Source organism: Schistocerca cancellata, chromosome 8 (genome assembly GCF_023864275.1).
Source record: "Schistocerca cancellata isolate TAMUIC-IGC-003103 chromosome 8, iqSchCanc2.1, whole genome shotgun sequence".
NCBI classification, from domain to species: Eukaryota; Metazoa; Arthropoda; class Insecta; order Orthoptera; family Acrididae; genus Schistocerca; species Schistocerca cancellata.
In genome coordinates, this window is record NC_064633.1 from 588,391,202 (window position 1) to 588,409,676 (window position 18,475).

Here is an 18,475-nt window from a genome sequence, read left to right on the forward strand (position 1 = left end):
GATCGTTAAATGTGATCAAAACCGGTTATTGAGTATGACTCTTTTTAACTGACACTGTACAAAAAATATATTAAACATAAGCTGGATTATTTTAATGGACATATTGTCCCTTAAAGGCAACAAAACAAGTGGATACAGTTTCTGATACAGAACCTTCATGACATGGAAGATTTACAGTAACGAAAGAATCAAATAGATATTGAGGCCAACATTTTAAATTATTGTGATTCAAGACAACAGGAAAAGTTTTCTTATAATTACCAAATTATTTTATTCTTGGCTGTAATTTTCAGCAACTGTAGTATTATTGTACCGAATAAATTTCAGTCATCAGTTGCAAATTTTATTATGCTGTACCGCTTTCCAAATATTAATTTGTCATCTTCAGTAGCGTAATTAAGCAGAAAGTCAATATCTTCTTCATAGAAGGCCAATGCCATGGTATGTCCAGAAATTATGTATGTGATTATTTTAAACGCTGTTTGACAGTTTACAGTAACTATGTCACATCTATGTATCTGTTTTGCTAGCATCAAGGTACATACCTTTCTTGCTGCCAGCATAACAGATACATAGATGTGATTCAGTTATTAATGCACAACGAATGCACAACTATTTTCGCCTTGTGAAATTCGGAAAAATGAACTATCTCGCTCTGCGTTCCAATTTCAGTTTACCGTGCAACACTACGACACTCTTCACCATAGAGAAAATGACACGTTTTGCTAGGCTGAGTCTGAATGCTTCACATACGCGTGGATACTAAGATAACGGCCAGTTAGCTCGAGTCTCTCATTTACTTTCATGTACTACTTGGGTCCAAATTGGGTACCTTGTACCACGCGACGTTGAAATGGTCGATTGCACCACTCAATTTTCGGCGTCCCAGACATAAAAAGTTGTCTCTACTTTCTTTGTTCAAGGCTTTAACATGTGGCTACTCCGTAGACGTCAAATAGCGAATGAGCTCCAGTTCGGTTAAAATTTCTTCAGATAATTCAGCGGATAAACTAGACAAAAGAGGACTACAAAACACAAACTCCTCAACAGTGGAACTACAGAGAAATGCTCGGTATTCAGCCTGAACACTCGAGAACAGCACGGGAAAACAGCAGAAATGCGTCGAACGAAGAGGAGAGAAAAAAGTTTCCAAATGAAGAATCATTATTACTACCACAGTACTGCGTCGTTTATTCAAAGATAGTCCATTTGTTGAAGAGGTGCCGATTTCAGATATTTTTGTAGTAGTTAATTTGCGTATTTATTTATGTTATAATTATCCTTTGTGAAGACAAGGTGTAGATGAAATAGATAAATGTGGTAATATCATACAGTTTTCTCGTATTGTTCACAAGTGTGTGGAAAGTACTGGAAAGGCATCTGCGCCATATGAATTTACGACAATCGATGCAGTTATTTTTAAAAGGGCCTTACTCAAAAATGTAAAATTTTCAGGGACGAAGAAAAGTATTCTGTAGGTGAGTGTATGGAATATATTAGGATGGGCTTTCGACTGTTTAAAGAGCACAATGAAGTAGATATTTTGCCATTGCTGCAGCTGCTCTGTTTTGCAATATCTTTAAAAAGAAAGCAAGTCCAATATCTTGGAATAAGGTACTTTTCTTAAGGATGTAATTAATATGCGTGGTCATGCTATGTTTTACTAGTGTTTTAAGTGTTTCTTTGTTTACCCATACAGTTTCACATTATTATAACACTAATCAACTTAGGTAAAAACGGTTTCATTAATAATAATAATCATCATCATCATCAGCTACAATGTTATACAGGGTGGTCCATTGATCGTGACCGGGCCAAATATCTCACGAAATAAGCATCAAACGAAAAAAACTGTAAAGAACGAAACTCGTCTAGCTTGAAGGGGGAAACCAGATGGTGCTATGGTTGGCTCGCTGGATGGAGCTGCCATAGGTCAAACGGATATCAACTGCGTTTTTTAAAACAGGAACCCCCATGCTGTAATAGTCACAAATATATAAGTACGTGGTATCACGTAACATTCCGCCAGTGCGGACGGTATTAGCTTCGTGATACATTACCCGTGTTAAAATGGACCGTTTACTAATTGCGGAAAAGGTCGATATCGTGTGATGTATGGCTATTGTGATCAAAATGCCCAACGGGCGTGTGCTATGTATGCTGCTAGGTATCCTGGACGACATCATCCAAGTGTCCGGCCCATTCGCCGGATAGTTGCGTTATTTAAGGAAACAGGAGGTGTTCAGCCACATGTGAAACGTCAACCACGACGTGCAACAAATGATGATGCCCAATTAGGTGTTTTAACTGCTGTCGCGGCTAATCCGCACATCAGTAGCAGACAAACTGCGCGAGAATCTGGAATCTCAAAAACTTCGGTGCTGAGAATGCTACATCAGCATCGATTGCACCCGTACCATATTTCTTTGAACGTCGTATACAATTCTGCCACTGGGCACAAGAGAAATTACGGGACGATGACAGAGTGTTTGCACGCGTTCTATTTAGCGACGAAGCGTCATTCACCAACAGCGGTAATGTAAACCGGCATAATATGTACTATTTGGCAACGGAATATCCACGATGGCTGCGACAAGTGGAACATCAGCGACCTAGGCGTGTTAATATACGGTGCGGCATTATGGGAGGAAGGATAATTGGCCCCCATTTTATCGATGGCAATCTAAATGGTACAATGTATGTTGATTTCCTACGTAATGTTCTACCGATGTCACTACAAGATGTTTCACTGCATGGCAGAATGGCGATGTACTTCCAACATGATGGATGTCCGGCACATAGCTCGCGTGCGGTTGAAGCAGTATTGAATAGCATATTTCATGACAGGTGTATTGGTCGTCGAAGCACCATACCATGGCCCGCACATTCACCGGATCTGACGTCCCTGAATTTCTTTCTGTGGGGAAGGATATTTGCTATCGTGATCCACCGACAACGCCTGACAAAATGCGTCAGCGCATTGTCAATGCAGGTGCGAGCATTACGGAAGGCGATCTACTCGCTGTTGAGAGGAATGTCGTTACACGTATTGCCAAATGCATTGAGGTTGACGGGCATCATTTTGAGCATATATTGCATTAATGTAGTATTTACAGGTAATAACGCTATAACAGCACGCGTTCTCAGAAATTATAAGTCACAAAGGTACATGTATCACATTGTAACAACCGAAATAAAATGTTAAAACTTACCTACCTTCTGTATTTTAATTTTAAAAAACCTACCTGTTACCAACAGTTAGTCTAAAATAGTGAGCCATATGTTTGTGACTCTTACAGCGCCATCTATTACAAAGCGAAAAAAGTGGTCCAACTAAAACATTCATATTTCTGTCCGTACTACACGAATATGTAATAAAAAATGGGGGGGGGGTTCCTATTTAAATAAAGCAGTTGGTTAGTTTTTGACCTATGGCAGCGCCATCTAGCGGGCCAACCATAGCGCCATCAGGTTTCCCCCTTCAAGCTAGACACGTTTCGTTCTTTGTAGTTCTTTCGTTTGACGCTTATTTCGTGAGATATTTGGCCCGGTCACGATCAATGGACCACCCTGTATACAAGCTATTTCAAAGAATCATTATAGAAGTACCGACAGTCTACCCGAATTTAATCAAGTAAATGTTGAATGTATTCCATTTTTCCCCTTAATAGTCACTAATCCAATATAAGACTTTGCAAAATTAAAAACAACATACACTGATAGAAATAAAACGTCGAAGCTATGCTTCTGTACTCCTCCGATGTGTTCAGAAGCCGCGACACCAGTCTGTAGCTTACTACGATAAAAATACATGAAGGAACGTGGTTGAAACAGGTAGTGTACTCATAATGTTTCACTCTTTTGCCGTTTTGTAGCATTCTGTTCATAGTTTCCAACATAATGGTTTTCCTTCTTTCTACCTTTATCTTCTTGGTACTTTGTCTACGTTCCAACTCAACACTCGACGTCAGCTTATATCGCACAAGAAATGTTCAGAAATAACAACAGTTGAACAACGAAAAGCCAGACGTAACACATTTTGCATTAGACATTGATCTGTTCCATGCAAAGTTGATCAATATTGAAAGGGCATTATTCCATGAGAAAAATCGTTGCAAAAATGATATCTTTGAAACTAAGCGACAAAAACACATTCACAATGTGTGGAATAAGGTCCTTTTCGCGCGAAAAGATGTATCCGTGTGTATAGAATCTGGTACCATTCTTAACTCATTTTATCAAAATTTGTAGAAAGGCCCTTTCAGATATGACTTCATCAATTGAAGTGAGACATTGTCAGTTACGATCGCTTCTGTCATTATTCAGATAAAATTAATTGAAATGCGTCTTTTTATTACGTTGGTATTTATGTGTGCTGCTTTGTTACGCTAATGCATTCAGCGTTAATGTGATTGTATGCAGAAAATAACGCGTAATAAATTTTTCATTTTATCAACAAGCCAGACTGAGTTATTGTTTGAACGTACACAACGGCCTGCCGTATGTAAATCACAGGTCTCTGTCCAAAGCATTACTGTTTTTACTGCACAGAAAGAAGTTGTATCGGATGGAAAGAATTGATACGCAACGGATTTAAGAACATTCGAAAACAATTTACATCTTCATCTACTTTATTGATTTCAGTTACTACATTCTTGTGATACATAAGAATATAAACAATATTTCACTAGGTATACTACTAGAATTTCCTAGGCATTACAAGTGCAGCAATATTACCAGTCAATTGAAGCTAGAAACGTTAACACATATGTATATGTAGATATTACACATAAAATTAAAAACAAACGCCATCCTAGTCATTATGTGGAAATGATGAAGCAAAACTAAAACTAAACTACTTGACTGATTGTCATCGGAGTACATATGAGTCATCATCGTGCACTTGTTACACGTGTATCTGTGCATTACTTTTAGTTAATGTGCCACGTTGGTAGTACCGATTATATGCGACTGTGTTGTATTGAAAGTAACAAGCATATATCGGGATCGGTCTCTATGTTAATGGGTTATTAATCTAGCAACATTAATTTTTTTTTGCCACGTGTTTCGAAACACTGTGCTCATCCTCTACCAGTAATTCAGGTTGTCGATGGTTAATTGCAGTTTTAGAAGGTAGTATTTACGCGTCTAGTAATGATTGATAGCTGATGATGGCCAGCAGCGATTCGAAACAAGTCGTTATACAGATCAATGTTACTAAATTAATAATCCACGAACATTGTGACTGACTTGACATAGCTTTACGTGAGAATATTTATACTAAATCATGAGGTCTTCATTTTTTATAAATAAAAGCAAAGTGATTGTTTGTGTTGGAAAGAATGTGTTGAGCGTATCAGCAGCGTGGTTCACTCTCGTCAGTCAAAGACGTCGAAGGCGACGGAGCCGGTGATGTCGACGAGCTCTTTGGAGGAGAAGGTGCCCACCAGCTTGTGCTCGCCCGCCTTGGCCGGGGTGAAGCGTTGTTGGAACGTCACCTCCTCCTCGGGCTCCACGTCCCTGCCGGACACAACAACAAGAATGCAACAGCTGTCACAGTGCCGAAATAATACAATGCATGCCCTCAAATCCCAGTGTCGAAACAAAGCTGTGTGTCTGGCATTACGCGGGGACGAGTTTGGGAGTGCTGGAAGCAGACTCCGACCGCCGCGTACGCTGTGGGCTGTCTCTCAGATTTCGGAAGGTGGCGCAACAGCTATAGCCCAACTAGGTACTTCCTGGCATCTAAAGCACGTCGTAATAATGTCACAGACTCAGTGTACCGTATGGACTAGGCGAAGGTCTGTTTTTTAGATACTAAATACACTACTGGTGATTAAAATTGCTACACCACGAAGATGACGTGCTAAAGACGAGAAATTTAACCGACAGGAAGAAGATGCTGTGATATGCAAATGATTAGCTTTTCAGAGCATTCACACAAGGTTGGCGCCGGTGGCGACACCTACAACGTACTGACATGAGGAAAGTTTCCAACCGATTTCTCATACACAAACAGCAGTTGACGGCGTTGCCTGGTGAAACGTTGTTGTGATGCCTCGTGTAAGGAGGAGAAATGCGTACCTTCACGTGTCCAACTTTGATAAAGGTCGGATTGTAGCCTATCGCGATTGCGATTTATCGCATCACGACATTGCTGCTCGCGTTGGTCGAGGTCCAATGACTGTTAGCAGAATATGGAATCGGTGGGTTCAGGAGGGTAATACGGAAGGCCATTCTGGATCCCAACGGGCTCGTATCACTAGCAGTCGCGATGACAGGCATCTTATCGGCATGGCTGTAACGGATCGTGCAGCCACGTCTCGATCCCTGAGTCAACAGATGGGGGCGTTTGCAAGACAACAACCATCTGCACGAACAGTTCGACGACGTTTGCAGCAGCTCGGAGACCATGGCTGCGGTTACCCTTGACGCTGCATCACAGACAGGAGCGCCTGCGATGCTGCTCAGCGACGATCCTGGGTGCACGAATGGCAAAATGTCATTTTCTCGGATTAATCCAGGTTCTGTTTACAGCATCATGATGGTCGCTTCCGTGTTTGGCGACATTGCGATGAACGCACATTGGAAGTGTGTATTCGTCATCGCCGTACTGGCGTATCACCCGGCGTGATGGTATGGGCTGCCATTGGTTACACGTCTCGGTCACGTCTTGTTCGCATTGACGGGACTTTGAACAGTGGACGCTACATTTCAGAAGTGTTACGACCCGTGGCTCTACCGTTCATTCGATCCCTACGAAACCCTACATTTCAGCAGGATAATGCACGACCGCATATTGCAGGTCCTGTACGGGCCTTTTTCGATACAGAAAATGTTCTACGGCTGCCCTGGCCAGCACATTCTCCAGATCTCTTTCCAACTGAAAACGTCTGGTTAATGGTGGCCGAGTAACTGGCTCGTCACAATACGTCAGTCACTACTCTTGATGAACCGTGGTATCGTGTTGAAGCTGCATGGGCAGCTGTACCTGTGCACGCCATCGAAGCTCTCTTTGACTCAATGCCCAGGCATATCAAGGCCGTTATTGCGGCCAGAGGTGGTTGTTCTGGGTACTGATTGCTCAGGATCTATGCACCCAAATTGCGTGAAAATGTAATCACATCTCAGTTTTAGTATAATATATTTGTCCAATGAATACCCGTTTATCATCTGCATTTCTTCTTGGTGTAGCAATTTTAATGGGCAGTAGTGTATGTGAAATAAAGTTGTAGTATGTAGTTCACATATATAGCGGAAGCTATCCCTTGGTGGAAAAAGAAAAGTCTAATAATTCGTTTCACACTAAGTGCAAACCACACTCCTGCTTTCACACCATGCAGAAGCCGTTCTTTTAGGTATCAGAATTTTCAGAATTCCAATGTCGATTAATTTGCAGGTTCATATGACTCTATAAAAGCAGCGAAGTTTCGTCATAAGGCGACATTTCAGTATAAATCCATCCATCATGTATTACAGACTGCAAAAATCAGGTGCAGTACCAAACTCGAGCTCTGGTAGTCAGCCGATGCTCTGCCGTTTCCCGCATGGTTTTCATTTCATTATTTGCATAGATCTGTAAGCAGACGCTACCGATTGACTCCCCAGTCCGAAGTGGGTAATGCCAGAGTATATTCTCGCACATCTGTCCCAGGCCACTGCTGATGATGTGTTTGGTACACCAGTTGTCAAAGTATGAGAAATCGACAGAAAGCACAGATGATGTATCATGGGTTGCAAACTTTTTCGTAATTCTGTTTACTATGTATTGCGCAACATTGTTTAAATGGTACAAAGATGGACAATCTGGAAGTTTTTGCAACCAACACTCAAAAGTGGAGAGATGAGCATGACTTAGATTGGATGTTTTCTTCATTCCAGTAGTTCCATAGTGAGGAAATCCTCCAAATGTAGAACATGTAAGAACATGTAAGGAAAACATGAACGCACATAAAAAATTTACAATGAGAAACAAGTATGATAATGCATCTTTCACAGATCCCAAGTAAAATGGCCCTCACGGATGTAAAATAAGTAAATTTTTTTTCAATATATTTCAATTCAAAAGGCAGTTAACTTGCACGAAACAGGTGCGTGTTCAGTACACTAAAGTGTATACAATTCTTAGGCTATTTCATCAATGCGTCACCAAATAGAATAATCATTTTATAACAGATATTTACAATGTTCGCATTGCTGCAGTGCATTTATGCAAGTCAGGTTGAACCCATACTCAACGTTATTTGATATTACAAGTAATATATACACATCAGTTGCTTCTACTAAGAAACTCATCAGTGGAGTAGAAGGAGTTGGCTACCAATGAATGCTTTAGTTTACTCTTAAACTGAACTTCATTTGTGGTAAGACTTTTTATTTCTACTGGCAAGTTTTTGAAAATGTGTATATCTGAATGGCGACCACCTATTTGGACCAAAGTGACTGACTTTAAAACTTTGTGAAGATTTTTATTTCTAGTACTGATTCCATGAACTGAATTATTGGTCTGAAGAGAGATATACACTCTAAGCCAAAAACTTCGCACCAAGAAGGAATTACGCATATGGGGCGGAAATTGGCACATGTGATGTATATGTATAGACAAACAAATGAATACAATTTTGAGAAAGATTGGGTGACTTATCGAAGAGAAAGAGCTTCACGAACCGAACAAGTCAATAACACGTTGGCCCACCTCTGACCCTTATGCAAGAGCCATTTGGCTTGGCAATGACTGATAGAGGCGTTGCACGTCCTCCTGAGGGATACTGTGCCAAATTCAGTCCAGTTGGCACGTTAGATCGTCAGAATCCCGAGATGGTTCGAGGGTCCTTCTCATAATGCTCCAAAAGTTCTCAATTGGGAGACATCCGACGACGTTGTTGGCCGAAGTAGGGTTTGGAAAGTACGAAGACAAACTATAGAAAATTTCTCGGTGTGCAGGAGGGCATTATATTACTGAAACGTAAAACCAGGTTGGCTATGAAGGGCTGCGAAATGGGGAGTAGAATATGGTCGACATATCAATGTGCTGTAAGGGTGCCGTGGATGACCAGCAGAGGGGTCCTGCTATGAAATGAAATGGGACCCCAGACCATCACTCCTGGTCATCAGGCGCATGGCAGGCGACAGTCTGGTTGTTATCCCACTGCTGTCCAGGGCGTCTCCATCGCGTCTGACCTGTTCGCTGGGGCTCAGTCTGAAGTGTGCCTCACAACTAAAGACAATTCTACTCCAGTCAATGAGATACCAAGGCTGTGTAGCAGTCTACAGTCATTAACCTGCCACGACGACTTGATCCATATGTCTCACCTCACAGTCTTGCAAGCTAGCATGGAGCGTATTACGTTTTAGAGTGAATAAAAAACAAGACTTTAACGACATATTTACACAAAGATTTGGCATAAACATTTTTTCTAAGAAGGTAAAACACACTAGGTATTAATTTGTTGGAGGAAAAGAGTACTATATAAAGCCAAAAATCAGGACATAGCTCAGATAATCGAGTTGTTGAACAGACGCTGCAGAAGCCATCGTTGTCAATAAGAAGCCGGTGAGTTTGGAACAAGACGCAAGTAAAGCAGCAGAGGAGCACTGCAGCGCGCCAGGAATGCCACGGCATCCAGTGGCGCCACTAGCGACCAGTCAGGCAAGTCCTGCAGCTCACGCTGGCAGAGGTGAGACTCAAGCGGCCTTGGCCTTGGGATATACACACTAGACAATGTGTCACGTAATCTGCTGTTGGCTACATAAAGAGGATGTTACAAAAGTCCAATAAATATGAAGCCAAAGGATAACAACCAAATCCGAGCTTCCTGACTGGAAAATGAGTACATGGTGGAACGACTGAGAGAAAGGTGCCAAATGGTCCACTAACTTCTACCATGTACTCATGAACGCCAGTCCGTTGGCAATATAAACCCCATTCAGGGCAAGGTAGATCACCTAACATGACATATGCAGGTATGGTCATACCTGACCACATTATCTTCAACTGCGATACATATAATCGAATTAGACAGAGTCTAACCAATCACTACATGAACGATAACGAAATTATGAATAGTGAACGGTAATAGACAATGTCACTAACACCAGTGCCCAGCATAAAAAAAGATAAATTTGCCAGGCTACTGCATTTACAAAGTCCCTTCCATCCCATATGACTTCACTACAGATGTGTGAATGTGTATAACGGTGTGCTATCGAGTGCATTTAGTGTTTCGAAGTATTTGAATGGGTATGTTGCATTATATATTGTGCTTGTGCAATCAATATCACAGCGTCGTATGAGGCAGAAACTGCAGTTCCACATTGTCACAGCATCTGGTTCCACCTCAGCGATGACGACAAAGAGATGCATGTTCAAGGAAGATGTGAAACAGTGCTGTAAACAATGTCAATGCTTTCTAGACACTGTTTTCATGCACACAAAAAAGTGACTGCTGTGGCAGGGATAGATAGGAACATGCTTTGTTGCCATTCCAGAAAATATATAGATTTGTGTATATAAATTCACTCATATTTGTATAAGGTGATACTATTCATTCTGTCTCTCACTGCCTGTAGCGCCCCCCCCCCCCCCTCTCTCTCGTGTGTGTGTGTGTGTGTGTGTGTGTGTGTATGTATGTGTGTGTGTGTGTGTGTGAGAGGGAGAGAGAGAAAGAGGGGCTACAGGCAGAGGGAGACAGAATGAATAGTACCACCTTATAGAAATCTGTGTGAATATATATATATATATATATATATATATATATATATATATATATATATGCAGGGTGAGTCACCTAACATTACCGCTGGATATATTTCGTAAACCACATCAAATACTGACGAATCGACTCCACAGACCGAACGTGAGGAGAGGGGCTAGTATAACTGGTTAATACAAACCATAAAAAATGCACGGAAGTATGTTTTTTTAACACAAACCTACGTTTTTTTTAAATGGAACCCCGTTAGTTTTGTTAGCACATCTAAACATATAAACAAATACGTAATCAGTGCCGTTTGTTGCATTGTAAAATGTTAATTACATCCGGAGATATTGTAACCTAAAGTTGACGCTTGAGTAGCACTCCTCCGGTGTTCGATCGTGTGTATCGGTGAGCACCGAATTACATAGGAATCCAAAGGGAACGGTGATGGACCTTAGGTACAGAAGAGACTGGAACAGCACGTTACGTCCACATGCTAACACCTTTTTATTGATCTTTTTCACTGACGCACATGTACATTACCATGAGGGGTGAGGTACACGTACACACGTGGTTTCCGTTTTCAATTACGGAGTGGAATAGAGTGTGTCCCGACATGTCAGGCCAATAGATGTTCAATGTGGTGGCCATCATTTGCTGCACACAATTGCAATCTCTGGCGTAATGAATGTCGTACACGCAGCAGTACATCTGGTGTAATGTCGCCGCGGGCTGCCACAATACGTTGTTTCATATCCTCTGGGGTTGTAGGCACATCACGGTACACATTCTCCTTTAACGTACCCCACAGAAAGAAGTCCACAGGTGTACGATCAGGAGAACGGGCTGGCCAATTTATGCGTCCTCCACGTCCTATGAAACGCCCGTCGAACATCCTGTCAAGGGTCAGCCTAGTGTTAATTGCGCAATGTGCATCATGCTGATACCACATACGTCGACGCGTTTCCAGTGGGACATTTTCGAGCAACGTTGGCAGATCATTCGGTAGAAACGCGATGTATGTTGCAGCTGTTTGGGCCCCTGAAATGAAGTGAGGACCAATGAGGTGGTCGCCAATGATTCCGCACCATACATTTACAGTCCACGGTTGCTGCCGCTCTACCTGTCTGAGCCAGCGAGGATTGTCCACGGACCAGTAATGCATGTTCCGTAGATTCACTACCCCGTGGTTTGTGAAACCCATTCTCTGTTAATGCCCATTGACAGAATTGCACTCGATGATTAAAGTCATCACCATGTAATTTAGCGACACATGAAACGGGTGAAAGCGGTGACGATGCAGTATGCGCATGACACTACTTTGACTCAGTCCACCGGCTCTCGCAATGTCCCGTGTACTCATGTGTGGGTTCAAGGCAACAGCAGCTAACACACCAACTGCATCCGCTTCTCCTGTGACGGGCCTGTTACGGACCCGTTTGCGTGCTACGACCATACCTGTCGCATACAGTTGGCGGTAGATGTTTTGCAATGTGCGGCACGTTGGATACTCTCTGTCCACGTACCGTTCTGCATACACCCTGCAGGCTTCAGCTGCATTTCGTCGACACACGCCATAGATGAGTATCAACTCCGCCTTTTCAGAGTTCGAATACACCATGGTCACATTTCCTACAACACTACACTATCACAGACGTCTGGTAACACAGTTGGTCTGCGCGCGGAGACAAATGCAGAATAACAATAGCAGCAAGCGCTACATGCGGACACTGCGACAGCCAGACCAAACCACAACAGTGCACTACAGCCACACTCGTAAACACGATCGTCATCGTAAACATGTCCCTGCAGATGCTGCTCGCCGACCGTGGCCTGTGTTTGTTACAACACGCAACTGAACGTCGGAGGTTTCAAGCGTCAACTTTAGGTTACAGTATCTCCGGATGTAATTAACATTTTACAATGCAACAAACGGCACTGATTACGTATTTGTTTATATGTTCAGATGTGCTAACAAAACTAACGTGGTTCCATTTTTGTATGGTTTGTATTAAACAATTACACTAGCCCCACTCCTCACGTTCGGTCTGTGGAATCGGTTCGCCAGTATTTGATGTGGTTTACGAAATATATCCAGCAGTAACGTTAGGTGACTCACCCTATATATATATGCTTGTGTGCCATATTTTAGTTTAGGAAGAAATTCACACACACACACACACACACACACACACACACACACACACACATACATATACACACACACACACACACACACACACACATATATATATATATATATATATATATATATATATATATGTGTGTGTGTGTGTGTGTGTGTGTGTGTGTGTGTGTGTGTGTATGAATTTCTTCCTAAACTAAAATATGGCACACAAGCAGCACAGTGGGCTCTATAACCTGCTAGCTCCACCAGGAGAGGAGAGACAGGCAACAATGTGTTTTCTCTTGAGTCCCTGCTGTATAGGCTGCCCTTCACAATAGTTGTGTTGTGTGGGAATGGTATTGGCCCACCTTATCGATCTGCTCTGCAGGGTAGCCTACATGTCAGAGGGAAGAAACAGGTTTCCAATTCCGAATGTGAATGAATATTGCCATGAACAAGAGGTGTATTATAGTAGTATCAGTGTACTTCATTAATGTGCTTTGCACAGCAATCTATGTCATTTTCAGAAACTGTATTCAAGTCTGTGTAGTGTATCATGCCCTGCAAGACAGGTGTGTTGTGGAGGTGGTACCAGTTTGCTTTAGCAACCAGTTTGCAGGGGCTACAAATGTGGATGGTCATGGCTGGGGGGAGGAATTTAGATGGATGATGGAGGGGATGAACAGATATAAGGGGCAGAAGGGGATGGAGAAAGAAAGAGGAGCAGGAGGAGATGGTGAAAGAGAGAGAGAGAGAGAGAGAGGCCAAGGAGAAATATATAGAGGGATGGGTAGGAAGATATGGGCAGAGAGAGAGGGGTGGAGGATATGGACAAACAGAAAGGGGAGGAGGAGGTGGAAACAGAAATACTGGGGAGGAGAAGTTGGAGAGACAGAGAGAGAGGGAAGGAGGGGGAGATGGACAGATAGAGGTGGGAGGATAAGGAGAACAAAGAGCTGGACACAGAGAGGGTGGAGGACGAGGTGTGTGCATTATATGTATCGAAGGCGAGAGAAGCAGTGGGGAAAAGGCTACTTTGCAGAGCCACAATGTGCTCGTATCGCGAGGGGTAATGACGATTAAACAGGTTCTAACTTCGAGACGAGTTAGGGCTGTCGTTTGCACAACATACAATGACAGTAACGGTGGCATCCATGAAATTGCTCTAGTTTATCGCATACATTAATTTCGTGAAGGACGTCTCAACTGCTAGTAGCCGTATAGCGATGGTTCATAACTCTGTTACGACTATCACTGTAGTTTCTTGGATACTATTGACTACTCGCACTACAAGCAGCAGGAAGCGTGACGTTTAATTTCCATCTTTATCCATAAATGCAGTATCTCGGTGCAGATTAATGGGTACAGTAGAAGTGGCAATACAGCACACGCGCCGCTAACACTACATAGGAATTATGGAGGGAGAAGCCGCCAGGCATGTGAGTCAGTACGGGACTACCTTCTCTCCTGGTAACTCTCTTGTTGTTGCTGAAGAAATTTTGTCGCACTTCCCTCGTTTTATTTAGGAAACATACTGCATTTGCACTGAAGTGAAAATATGCTGTAGGAGAATAAGGTTGCTTCATTGGTTCGGGGTGTCGCGTCGGATAATGTGGAAGCTGCACAATATTTTAACGGAACAGCTGCTCGTCATCTTCAGGTGCTGTCTGACCCGTTGCTGCAGTGACTCGCCAGCATATACGCTGTCTCCCTGGAAATGCACAGGCGGCAAGGGATGGGCGTGTAACGTCATCTTACGCGAATCATAGAGCACGGCGACATTCAGTGCCCCCTGTATGAGAAACGGTCCACGGACTCCTCATGCGCGACGCGCTGGTGAACAAACTGTTGGCGTCCCGTTTAAGTTTGCGGACGCTCATTCTCCATCTGTGTTGACTCGGATTCATTCTTGTGTGGCCGATGATGCCTTAGTACCTCCAAGGCGCGTGCTTTTTACTGGCGAGTCAGTGAATATATTGGCGGGCCACTACAGCAACACGTTGATCCCCTCACCCCCTGCTGTCTCCTCTCCCCTCCAAACCCCGTACGTTGCCGCGCATATACCGCTGCGTTCCACCCACCCACCCTGCATCTCCACACTCTCCACGTCTTATCCCAATGAAACTTTCACCGTCTCCCCGTCCCGGATGATGAATTTCGTCTCGACATTTATCCTTCCTTCCAGATCTGACCCCAAGCCTCCTCTCCCCTCCTCCTAGGGCTCCCTCTCCTTCTCATCACTTCGTTGAATCCTGCCTCCTACGGCTCTCCCTCTTTCTCCTGCTCCTTCCCCCCCATTTCCCTGTCTTTGGGCTCCTTGCCGGTTCTCTCTCCCCCTCCCCCATCCCCCGTCTCTGAGTGCTCCCAGATTGTCCTCTCCTGTTGCCCCATCCGGCCTCTCCCCCTCCTCCATCACCCTCCCCCTCATCTCCCTCCTTTTCTCCCTCCCTCCGGTCTCCCCTCCCTTAGCAAGTCCTTCCCGTTTTAGCTTGTGAATTTCTTCGTGATTTCCATTTGTGTTCTGCTGCAAGTACAGTGTTTTTTAAAAAAATTTCGTGCCATGTGTACCCTACCCTACGTTTTCATTATGTTATAAGTGCCGCCAATGTTTCTTCAACGTCTTCGTCCAGTGTGGTTTTCATTTATGCTCTCTGTGGTTTCAACTTGTGACTATGTCTCCCATTTACATTCTTCTTGTTTTGTGTATTTAATTCCTATTTTATCCCCTTGTCATTTTTAAAATCTCTCTGTTTTACATTTGTATGTTTCGCTCGGCTGAAGAAGGGCGTCAATGTGCCGCTGCCAGCCTATGTGGGGTAGGGGGATGAAATTACAAAAAAGGGAAAAAATCCAGCCACATGTCAGTAAGCAGCTGAAGACGATGAGTAGCTGTTTCGTTGAAATAGTCTGCAGCTTCTACATTATCTGACGTGACGCCTGTGAACCAATGAAGCAGTTATTACGCCGGGAAAATCTCAAACAGAGAATAAGGTTTAGTATTCTATCTCTTATACTCCTTTATCTTTGCTGGTATGGAATGATTATTTTTATCAATAAATAGTGTTCGAATTTGGTTGTGCTGGAGTGATGGAGTTATTTACATAGAAGTCATAACGCTAGAAAATCGTAACAAAATTCCTGAAGACCTGGAGAGGATCTACGTTTGATACAAGGATTGTGAGTTCTCTCTCCGCAAACAAACAGGATGCGCATAGTAGATGGAAATCTCCGTTGTTTGTATGATTTCCAAAGAGTCATTGGAAGCAGTCACTTCTATTAAATATCTGAGAATATGCATACAGAGGCATTTAAAATGGAAAAGCCACATGAAAATAATGGTAAGAAAGATACCAGGCAGATTCATTGAAATAATGCTCAATAAGTTTAGCACACCTGTGAAGGTGGTAGCTTTCAAAATCCTCATTCGACCAATACTTGAGTATTGCTCCTGATTTTGTGCCCCTTTCCGGGTTGGATTGATAGGCGAGGTAGAGAAGATCCTAAAAGCGCGTTTCCTCATAGGTTCCTTTCGTAAGCACGAAAGCGTGACGGAGTTGTCAGCGAACTCCATTGGGAGGCGCTAAGAGGGAAGTACTCGTATTGTGTATCATGATGTAGTTAGTTGTTAATATTCCAAGCCAACATATCAGTTCCTTGTATATGTACCTTGCCAGAAGACCATAAGACACAGTTAGAAGGATTCGAACTGATAGGAGGCTACTGACTGAGATACCTGCTGCGAGCGATTCGCGAATGGAAGAGGCCAAGGCGGAACAAGCAGAGGAGTGCAGTAGTCACAGTACACGCCATTATACAGGGTGTTTCAAAAATGACTGGTATATTTGAAACGGCAATACAAACTAAACGAGCAGCGATAGAAATACACCGTTTGTTGCAATATGCTTGGGACAACAGTACATTTTCAGGCAGACAAACTTTCGAAATTACAGTAGTTACAATTTTCAACAACAGATGGCGCTGCAAGTGATGTGAAAGATATAGAAGACAACGCAGTCTGTTGGTGCGCCATTCTGTACGTCGTCTTTCTGCTGTAAGCGTGTGCTGTTCACAACGTGCAAGTGTGCTGTGGACAACATGGTTTATTCCTTAGAACAGAGGATTTTTGTGGTGTTGGAATTCCACCGCCTAGAACACAGTGTTGTTGCAACAAGACGAAGTTTTCAACGGAGGTTTAATGTAACCAAAGGACCGAAAAGCGATACAATAAAGGATCTGTTTGAAAAATTTCAACGGACTGGGAACGTGACGGATGAACGTGCTGGAAAGGTAGGGCGACCGAGTACGGCAACCACAGAGGGCAACGCGCAGCTAGTGCAGCAGGTGATCCGACAGCAGCCTCGGGTTTCCGTTCGCCGTGTTGCAGCTGCGGTCCAAATGACGCCAATGTCCACGTATCGTCTCATGCGCCAGAGTTTACACCTCTATCCATACAAAATTCAAACGCGGCAACCCCTCAGCGCCACTACCATTGCTGCACGAGAGACATTCGCTAACGATATAGTGCACAGGATTGATGACGGCGACATGCATGTGGGCAGCATTTGGTTTACTGATGAAGCTTATTTTTACCTGGACGGCTTCGTCAATAAACAGAACTGGCGCATATGGGGAACCGAAAAGCCCCATGTTGCAGTCCCATCGTCCCTGTAGCCTCAAAAAGTACTGGTCTGGGCCGCCATTTCTTCCAAAGGAATCATTGGCCCATTGTTCAGTTCCGAAACGATTACTGCATCTCGCTATCTGGACATTCTTCGTGAATTTGTGGCGGTACAAACTGCCTTAGACGACACTGCGAACACCTCGTGGTTTATGCAAGATGGTGCCCGGCCACATCGCACGGCCGACGTCTTTAATTTCCTGAATGAATATTTCGATGATCGTGTGATTGCTTTGGGCTATCCGAAACATACAGGAGGCGGCGTGGATTGGGCTCCCTATTCGCCAGACATGAACCCCTGTGACTTCTTTCTGTGGGGACACGTGAAAGACCAGGTGTACCGCCAGAATCCAGAAACAATTGAACAGCTGTAGCAGTACATCTCATCTGCATGTGAAGCCATTCCGCCAGACACGTTGTCAAAGGTTTCGGGTAATTTCGTTCAGAGACTACGCCATATTATTGCTACGCATGGTGATGTGGAAGATATCGTACTATAGAGTTTCCCAGACCGCAGCGTCATCTGTTGTTGACAATTGTAACTACTGTAATTTCGAAAGTTTGTCTGCCTGAAAATGTACTGTTGTCCCAAGCATATTGCAACAAACGGTGTATTTCTATCGCTGCTCGTTTAGTTTGTATTGCCGTTTCAAATATACCGGTCATTTTTGAAACACCCTGTAGTATCAAAGTCGTGGTGTGAACGAGTTCACGGTAAGTGGTGGATCGCGTCGATTTGTTGGGCGGTGTTTTGTTCCTGTGCGGCGCGGTGCGAGACCTGCCGAGCAGTAAATGGGGCGTCCGCGCCGGCGGCGGCCGCAGCCGTTTTATGTCCTCGCGGACCGCTGCCGCTGCCGCTGCCGGCGCCGGCGGCTGCCTCGTCTCGTGTTCTGCGTCTGCCCGCAGCACTGCCCGGGACGGCCTGGCCTCTCGGCGCGCCGCTAATGGCGAGGCGGCGATTTATCCGCCGGC

General features: G+C 43.8%; 1 protein-coding gene across 1 annotated transcript in view; it reads right to left on the reverse strand.

Moving 5' to 3' along the window:
* Window positions 1–4,613: 4,613 nt before the first annotated feature.
* Window positions 4,614–18,475, reverse strand: part of LOC126094833 (hemocyte protein-glutamine gamma-glutamyltransferase-like) — a 369,792-nt gene continuing 355,930 nt past the window's right edge. Inside the window, exon 14 of the mRNA XM_049909430.1 lies at window positions 4,614–5,520. Within this exon, the coding sequence (XP_049765387.1) occupies window positions 5,379–5,520 (142 nt within the window). The 3' untranslated portion in view covers window positions 4,614–5,378. The remainder of the gene's footprint in view (window positions 5,521–18,475) is intronic.